Source organism: Mandrillus leucophaeus, unplaced genomic scaffold, assembly GCF_000951045.1.
Source record: "Mandrillus leucophaeus isolate KB7577 unplaced genomic scaffold, Mleu.le_1.0 Scaffold69, whole genome shotgun sequence".
Classification (NCBI taxonomy): Eukaryota; Metazoa; Chordata; class Mammalia; order Primates; family Cercopithecidae; genus Mandrillus; species Mandrillus leucophaeus.
In genome coordinates, this window is record NW_012107474.1 from 1,569,493 (window position 1) to 1,578,589 (window position 9,097).

Consider the following 9,097-nt stretch of genomic DNA (forward strand, 5'->3'; position numbering starts at 1 on the left):
GGTAATGAGGTACCCTGGAAAGAAACCAGAGGGACAGAGCAAAGGGGCGGGGTATGTGGAGACCAGGGGGGCTTCAGGAGAGGATAGCCCAGACTCTGATGGCGCCAACAGGAAGCAGCTTGGTGGGGGGCCGCCTGCCCGGGGTCAGCCCCAAAGACAGTTCTGCCACGCCCCCTGGTGGCAGCATCTGAAGTCACAACCACGTTCCAGGGCGCACAGGCCGTGGGAGAGGCCTCTGGGATGGCAGGAGGGCCTGGTCCCCGGAACCATACATGTCACCAGCGCCCCTCCCTCCCCACGGCCTGACCTTGAACCCCTGGTTAGCTCCTGTTCCCACTGGGCCTCTTGTCCCCTTCCTTGATCACTTTATGCATGCTTGGCACTGCCATCCTCCTTCCCAGCATGTCCACACCCCCACCACTGCTGGGGGGACTCCACGGCTCACCGGGCCACGTACTGGCTGCCTCCACCCCACCTGAGCTCCAGGACGAGGGCATGCTCATGACAATGCCCTTGGTACCTGAAGGTGCCTGGCACGCAGCAGCCACGGAGTCACTGTCCAGTGAACCCAGGACCGAGCTCTCCTCCAATGAACCTGGGACCAAGTTCTCCGGTTCTGTCACGGCCCCTCTGTGGGCTTCCCAATGTACCAAGATCTATTTCTAGGCTCGGGTTCTGGTGCTACACTGCTCAGAGCTGAGTTCCAGTCAAGCCCTACAAGCGGCAGGGCCCTGGGTGGAGCAAAGCCTCATCTGCAAGTGGGGACACTGAGGACTCCCAGGGCCGCCTGGGCTAAGGGCAGACGCAGGTGAGGACAGGCCTGGCCCAGCAGAAGCACCTGAGTGTGGGGTGCCACACTGGATCACCTCAGAGAGAGAGAAAGAGAGAGCACGCGCACGCGAAGGCGAGTACACAAGTGTGCAGCCGGGGCCTGCACGGGGCTGGGAGGTTCTGGGGACAGTGCCGCCATTCCAAGCCCAAGGAATGGTTTTGCACGTTTTCTTGGTGGAAACCCCAAAGTGCATGCTTGTGATTGTGCACGTTTCATGCACTCATGCACACGTGAATACACGTGTGGTATATGGTGCATGTTTCACGCACTCACGCACACGTGAATACACGTGTGGTATATGGTGCACGTTTCACGCACTCACGCACACGTGAATATACATGTGTGGTATATGGGTACCCCCACCACACAAAATGTGTCCACACCAGCCTATGAGAAAGGGGAGGAGCCTCACCTTACCCTGGACGTGGGAGGCTCCTCTGCTGCCCGGGCCAGGGTAATCCTGGCCCCAAGGCAAGTGCTGTGGGCGTGGACACCCGTGAGGCCTTCCTGAGGCCTGGCCTCGGTGGGAGGAAGGCCACTGGTGAACCCAGCTCCCACGGAGGAATAACCAGAAGCATCAGGCCAAGACCTGATGCGGGGTGCACCGGGGCCTTCCTGCCTTACCCATGGGTCCCCCGCGCCCTCTCAAGGTGGTGGAATGAATCTGCTGATTCCACGTGGTGGGTACAGTGCAATTGAGAGTTCGAGTCTTGCGGGACCAGGGGCCCCGTTCCAGGCCCAGCAGCCAACACACAGGGAGGTGCAAACCAGACCACACAGAACAGCCGTGCCAGCAGCCAGAACGGGCGTTTCCCACACCCCCACCCCAACGCTGGGCAGTTCCTGCCACTCACCCAGCGTGGGGCCTCTCAGGCTGGCCTGGCCCTGGCTGCTCAGGCAGAGACAGATCCAAAAGGCAACAGATATGTGACACTGAGTGAAGTGTGCAGACACCTGACTCCCATCCCAAGTGCTTTCTCCCCCAAACCATCCTGCATACACAGATGAACGCAGCACAGTCGAATGCCAACACACTTTATTTCCCTTCGGATGCGTCTGCAAGCTTCTGCCACACCTGAACCCACAGCCTGGCACCAACGCTACCATCACTCCCCAGAGGTCAATCTCGGAGGCTGAGGTGCTGCAATTTCCCTTTCTTCCTGAAAATTAAGAGAACTGAGACTAATTGAAGAAACCTCACTGCCATTCCTCACCCAGCAGTCTCAGCAGGCTTGAAACGTGGCTGTGAGAAGTTGCCACTTTGGGAAGGCATTTATTCTCTGCGGCTACAGGGATTGCCTGCTTTAGAAACCCCCTTACGCCAATTAACTCAAAAGTCCCTTCAGAGTAGAGAACCAACCTTTCACGGTCCATAAATGTGGTATTTCTGGTTTCCTCATCAGGAGGCTTGCAAACCTAAAAATGTTCTTCCTTCCAAAAACTAACCTGAAGTATAAAACCTGGGACGGCAGAATTTTCTGTTTCTGGAAAAGCTGGCTGCGATTTGTTTTTGGGACACAGTGAGGCAAGTCCCTGTGGCAGAGAACGAATCGGCCCCTCGGCCTCTGTATGTGAGAGCAGCCTCGCCAAGCCCAGGAAGAAACACCCGCCCAGGCACTGCAGCCACCCTCCCTACAGAGAACGCCTGCAGGGTTCAGCAAAAAAAAAAAAAAAAAAAAAAGGGCCTGCCAGACCCCCCGCTGGACGGAAAGCAGCTGACAGCGCCTCAGCCAGAGCGTGAGGCCAAGTCCTGGCACCAAGCTGGGACCCCGTCCGTGCGCGTCACTTTCCGGTGAGTTCCAGCACCTTCTGCACCATGGCCCCGATCCCATCGTGGATGTGGTGGAGTGCCGTATGGCACATGAAGGCTGGGGTCGTGACCACCTTGTTTTTCTGGTCCACGTGAGCTTCGTGTGCGGAGTTATGGAAAAGCCACCGTGCAGGGACCCGAGGGACTTTCAGGTGTGCAGCCCGGCCCCTGCCCCACCCTCACCGCACGTCCTAACTTTGTTCTCAGGTAACTTGGAACAGGAGAACTTGCTCCTGGTGCAGTCTGTGCTGGCAGGACCCCGCTTTCTGTATGATTGACGCTGCTGGACAACATAGGAAGGTACCTGTTCCCAACTGACATGCATTCTAGAGGAAGCAGCGGGGAAATTCCAGGGAACGGGGCAATGCCCTCAGGGCACCTTTCATGCCAGCATCACACAGGCCCAACACCCACACATGGCCACGAGCTTCCCTGCCATGGGGGCGCACACATGCCTGGGTCCTCACAACCACCACGGGAGGCAGTAGCAGCGCCTCCACTTTTCAGAGGAAGAACTGGCAGTGAGGGAGCCGGTCCTCATGCTGCAGGGAAACAGGCAACAGGGCAGCAGGCGCACAACCGGAGCCGGCCGGCCAGACCTGAGCCTCTCCCCAACGCCACGCACCAGTGGCCAGGCCTCCACACCAACCAAGACATGTGCCCCCACCTTCCTGCAAGCAGTCAGCGACCTGGGGCCAGCCTTGCCCCGTGCTCCTGCCCGGCAGGAAAGCCGCAGGGGTAGACGGGCCTGACATCGGAAGCTGCCTGTGAGTAAAAAGCTGCCCCACTGAGAGGAACTGCACCCTCCAGAACAACAGCTGCAGGGGACCGGGTCCATGCTGTACTCATTCTAGCACCTTCTGGCACCCCGGACTGTTCTGTTCTCTCAACTGGGCCCACATGGACATTCTTCCAGATCCAGGCAGCACCTCCCAGGAGCCTTCCTCCAAATCTCCCTGGGAACAGCCCCACTGGTGCTCTTGGTCCATCGTCTCAGAATCCAGGGTACACACCTCAACAGGAGGGGCCGGGGGCTGTGAGGCTGGCTAGAATCACCTGGCTATTCAAACTGGCCTGAGAACTTCCACCCAAATAAAGCCAGGAAGCGCCTGCCTCCTGCATGCCCAGCTGCTCTCCCCCATTATCTCAGGAAGCCCCTGCCTCCTGCACACCTGGCCGCTCTCCCTCCACACTTCCCACACACTCTTTCCTCACCCTCCCCTGGGCTGGAGCATCCTGAGGTCCCACAGCTTCCCCTGCAGGGTGCTGCCCCCTCCCCCCAGGCAGGCCCCAAGTGTGGCTGTCTGGGGGTTGCTGAGCAGACTCAACAGTCAGGCTAGGGACCTGGACCACCTGCCAACCACGCACCAGCTGGGCCGTCACAGCCATCTGCTTGACACCCGCAGACACATGGCCACGGTGCCCACCAGGGGAGGCCCCACAGGGAGAGCAGCAGGTGCAGCTCCCAGTGAAGAGGCCGCCAAGAGGCGGGGTGTCCTTATGCACGGCTCAGGGACAAACGCAACTGCGGGCCGGGCCTGGCTACCAGGAAGGATATGGCCACTTCCTTCACGAAGTGCTTGGCACCCAGGGCCTTGATGGCTTCCGCGGTCCCAGCGTAAGGCCACTTGCCACCTTCCTCCTGCTCATGGCCCACGGTGACCTCGACTCCTCTGAGCACCTTGGCTGCGAGGACAGGCGCGATGCAGCACAAGCTGAAAGGCGAGAAGAACACGGGTCAGGTGGGTGCGGGACCCCAGGCTGCACGGCCTGCAGAACAGAAATGACCCTTGCCATGACCCCAGGCTGCCCTGCCATGGGGGCCCTGCTGTCCCTGCCCGCTGTGAGCCTGGGCTGCCCGGAGGCTGTGGCCCATGGGATGTGGTGGAGGCAGCACCAGGTGACTCAAGGCTGAGTGAGGTGTCCTCAGCCCCACTCCCCACCCAGCACTCCCTGCAGGCACTCAGGCACCAGGCCACGGAACCCCGAGGGGGGCCCCCAACAGTCACGGATGAGCCCCAAGCCCCAGGACACCCCAGACTGGCGGGAGTCCCGGGCTGCCGAAGTCCACTCACAGAGCGGGTAAAGGCGTGCAGCTGCCCCAGCCCTGAGTTGTGGGATACTCTGTGACCCCAAGAACAGGTATCACAGCTGCACTGACCAGCCACACCAGACCCCCTTCACAGTGGAGGCACAGAGGGCCAGGAGCAGCCTCACCAGCCTCCGACCTGCAGCGCAAGTCTCAGCAACGGCAGGCTGGTGGTGCACGCCCGACCCTGACACGCAGGCCACAACAGCTCCACCCGGGCCCTGAAGCTGAGGGTCCCGCCATGCCCACCCCTGGGTCCTGCTTCTGCTTCAGCAGGAACCCCTTCCTGCCCAGCCAACAGAGGCCCCTCTGTGTGCCAGGCACTGTGCTCACAGCAGTGCCTTCAGCGACCTGTGTTGTCCACACCTCACGGCCACCCAGGGGCGACAGTGGAAAGGGCACGGCCTCATCAAACAGCAGCCCCATCCCCTGGCAACCTGTGGTGTGGCCCACAGCTGTCAGGCCCCATCCTGCCCCCAACACCCCACACCTTGGCCTGTTTTCCTTCATCCCTCCTCCCGCCGTCTATAGTCCTACCCACTCCCAATAGGCCCAGGTGGAAACTGCTACCGTGGGCTATAACAAAACACTGTTAACAACACAAGTCACAGCCAGGCACAGTGGCTCACGCCTGTAATCCCAGCACTCTGGGCAGCTGAGGCAGGCAGATCACCTGAGGTCGGGAGTTCGAGACCAGCCTAACACGGCGAAAAGTCATCTCTGTTAAAATTACAAAAATTAGGCCTGGTGGCAGGTGCCTGTAATTGGGAGGCACCTCCCAAGTCAGCTACTTGGGAGGCTGAGGCAGGAGAATGGCTTGACCCTGGGAGGGGGGCCTGCAGTGAGCCGAGATCACTCCAGCATGGGCAACAGAGAGACTCTCTCAAAACAAACCCACCCCCCAAAACTGCATGTCCTAAAGCTGAAGCAACTTCCGGCTGCCTATGAGACGAAGGCCCCCTGCCGCCCTCCGAGCAGACAGGAAGTCTGGGAAGCAGGGTCTCAGGGGCTCCTGATGCTGTGTGCAGCCGCCTGGCCATCAAGTGCCAGCTACAGATACCAAAGCGTCTCCTGGCACAGCCGAGCACCCACCTCGACTACCGCATTCAAGGAAAGGGTCCCAGCACTAAGCAGCCGGGCCGCCTAATAGCCCCTGGCCGGCCACGCAGGCCTCTGGCACCAGGCTGAGGGGTGGGTGGGGCCGGCTGCAGGAGGGACCTCAAGGCAGGCTGACATGGAAACTGTGTGCCCAGCCACAGAACCACTGCCACGCCCCTCTCCTCTTAGGAAGGGAACGCTGCAGCGGGAAAGGATTTAGGTTTCCTCAGGCAAGAGAAAAAGAGCCTGTGGGTCACTGTGCACGGGAGCCCCATGGCCGGACCGGGGAGCAGACGGGCTTGCGCCCCACGCCGTTTCCAGGGGAGCCCCATGGCCGGACCGGGGAGCAGACGGGCTTGCCCACGCCGTTTCCAGGAGAGCCCCATGGCCCTACCGGGGAGCAGACGGGCTTGCACTCCACGCCGTTTTCAGGGGAGCCCCGTGGCCGGACCGGGGAGCAGACGGGCTTGCGCCCCACGCCGTTTTCAGGGGAGCCCCGTGGCCGGACCGGGGAGCAGACGGGCTTGCGCCCCACGCCGTTTTCAGGGGAGCCCGTGGCTGGACTGGGGAGGAGACAGGCTTGCGCCCCACACTGTTTTCAGGGGAGGCATGTTCACCTGCCGGGGGGCTATCTTGTTTCACCGAGATTTTGAACCAGCCACAAAAGAAAGGGCCATGGGCTCCTCCCTCTGGGCGCTCATCCCAGGAACGTTTCTCTAACAAGGACGGGATCCCAAGGTGGGGACCGTGGGCGGCATCTTCACCTGGGCTGTGTGCGCCTGTAGCAGGGACCTCCTTCGGGAGCTCTGAGCCTGCACCTCTTCCTGTGGCTCCGCCATGTCACCCAGGACGGTGACCAGGCGGGTCCTTAAGTGAGTGACTGTGGGTGGGGTGGGTTTTTTTTTCCAGCCCTGCTCAGAGGATTCTGGTAGAGCATTATCCTTGTTTGGTTGACAGAACCCGGTAGTGAGCGGCCATTGCACGTGCCTCACAGATGTTCATCAACACAAGTGTGGCTCTCGCCCTGCTCCAGGGATTTCTCCAACTGGGGACAGATGCCAGCACCAGATGCAGCTGAGACCCGCACAGCACAGCACTGGGTTCCGGGACCACCAAGGAGCCGGTGCGGGGAGGCTCATGGAAGCATCACACCTGCCACGGCGGAACCCGGCCTTGCTGGGTCACCGTCACTCATCTGAGGGTGACTTCCCGGCTGCACATGGCGACGAGCACACAATCCCTGCAGGGCCGTGACCCGCCACGGAAGCCAAGGCGCTGATGATGGAGTGGGCACCCACCTCGTGCCGCCAGCCTCAGGACCCAGGCTTTGTCTGAGCAGGGGCAAAGGGGCATAGTCGGCTGTGGTTCCCCAGGACGGAGGCTGCTGGGAGTGGACGGCATCAGGGATGGTGCACGTGCTATAGTGACTGGCCAGAAGTCAGCGGGGTTGGGGATACTGTGGCTAAGGAGCTTGGGAGAAGGGGTCTGGTAAAGGCTAGGGGTCCTGAGGGACTGCCTACGGATGCCTCTGGGAGCCGAGAGAATTCCAGGTGTCCGCTAGGGAAGTGGAGCGTGCCCTTTCCTTCCTGTTAAGTCACCAGTGACATCGCGTGAAATCCCCTCAGCTAAAACAAGAAAACCAGCTGTGAGTTTTCAGGATCAGTGGCAGCTCCTGGCTGGGTATGGAGGCCACAGGCCCATGCACCCCCCTCCCTCACTGCCTGAGGCCTGAGCAGCGGTACATACCCGATGGGCTTCCCGGCCTGGTGGAACTCCTTCAGGACACGCTCCACTTCTTTATTAACTTTGCAATCTTTCCCGTCCACAGCAAACGTGCTCCTACCGGGAGAGAAAAGGCCTCCTCAGACAGCCTCACAACCAGGGTCTACTCCTGGGGGCTTCCTAGGCACAGCTCCAGACCCTCAGTCAGCTGCAGCAGCAGACATGGCTGCACACACGCGCGTTTGATGTGAACACCTTTTCCTGTTTTTTAAACAGAAAGCAGCACAGACAGCAGGAGGATCAGGAAGGGTGGAGCAGGAGGCCACCAGGCCGAGAGGGCTCACGCCCTGGAACCTTCTGGAGCAGCTGGCGGAACCCGGGCTGTGGTGCTGAGACTCAGACACCGGTATCCGGCTCCTGACTCCCATGGCGCTTGTCAGCTTTCTGTTATGATGTTGGCTGTGTTGGGCCTCGGGCAGCCTCTGACCTCCTGCCTGCCTTTCACCTGCCCCAAAGCAGGACTGTAATGTTCCCCGCCTTTCTCCTGAGAGGGTCCCCACTCCCTGGGGGAGAATGCTGACGTCATGTTTCCCTGAGCACCGTAAGCCACTCCAGCAAACGGGGTTGTGGGAACCCCAACTTCAGTGAAGTTAATCGGTCAGTTCCAGAGGCTCAGGCTGGTCACCGGTGTGTGTCGGAGGGCAGTCTTGGGGACGGAGCCCTCAACCCGTGGGGTCGGACGCTGCCCCGGGTCCATACTGTCGGAACTGAATTAGAAGGCAGCAGCGACCCTTGCGTGGTGCGTGGGGAAGACCCTTCAAAGCCGCTCACAGGAGCCTTCTGTGTAGACGGCTGTTGTGGTGGGAGGAGGAGAAACACGGTGTGTGAGTTTTTCCTCAAAACAAAGGGGCCGCAAGAAACTCCAGAGCTTCCGGAAAAAGAAACGCAATCGGCCCCCAGGCATAACAAGCACTCTCGCTCCAGTGACCATGAAACAAATGCAGGTTTACCCAAGACACCAGCATCCACACCTAGGCCGAGGAGCAGGAGCCGTGGAGGGCACGCGGGGCGGGGAAGGTCTCTCCACACTGCCCATGGGGCGTGTGTTTGGCAATGCCACCAAATCTACAAGTGGACACACCTTCCCATGAACGCCACCCCTGGGCTCTACGCCACCGCTCACGCACCCCAGTCCTCTGCCCAGCATTTTCCACACGGCTTTGCTGGCAGAGTACTGGGAATCATCTGGAGGCAGCGGGTGTTCACCGTCCCCACAGGTGACTGTCTCAGAGGGTGGGGAGCGGCCACGGCTGCAGCTCGTCAGAGTGCACCGCACTGTGAACACGCAGGGCAGGCTCTCCCAGAACGCGCTGGACAGGTCAGTAAAAATGGGAGCTTCACCCAGGAGATGTGGGCTCAGACCCACGGGCACATCGGTCCCACGGCCCATCAACACCTTGAAAGCCAAAGGCAAAACCCACTGACCGCGAGAACCTCCAGGCACCTCACCCCGCCGCGCGCCTCTCCGGCCGCGCGCCTCACCCCG

At 60.7% G+C, this 9,097-nt stretch overlaps 1 protein-coding gene across 3 annotated transcripts in view; it reads right to left on the reverse strand.

Annotated features, from left to right (window-relative positions):
• Nucleotides 1-1,854: 1,854 nt before the first annotated feature.
• The window catches only part of LOC105555541 (chromosome unknown open reading frame, human C21orf33), a 15,073-nt gene continuing 7,830 nt past the window's right edge, over nucleotides 1,855-9,097 (reverse strand). Inside the window, exons 5-7 of one of the 3 annotated variants that reach the window (XM_012002521.1) lie at nucleotides 7,576-7,668; nucleotides 4,201-4,357; nucleotides 1,855-2,743 (exon numbers count right to left, since the gene is read on the reverse strand). In XM_012002521.1, coding sequence (XP_011857911.1) covers nucleotides 2,615-2,743; nucleotides 4,201-4,357; nucleotides 7,576-7,668 — 379 coding nt within the window. In that variant the 3' untranslated portion in view covers nucleotides 1,855-2,614. The remainder of the gene's footprint in view (nucleotides 2,744-4,200; nucleotides 4,358-7,575; nucleotides 7,669-9,097) is intronic. The other 2 variants (XM_012002522.1, XM_012002523.1) reach the window with 2 other exon arrangements.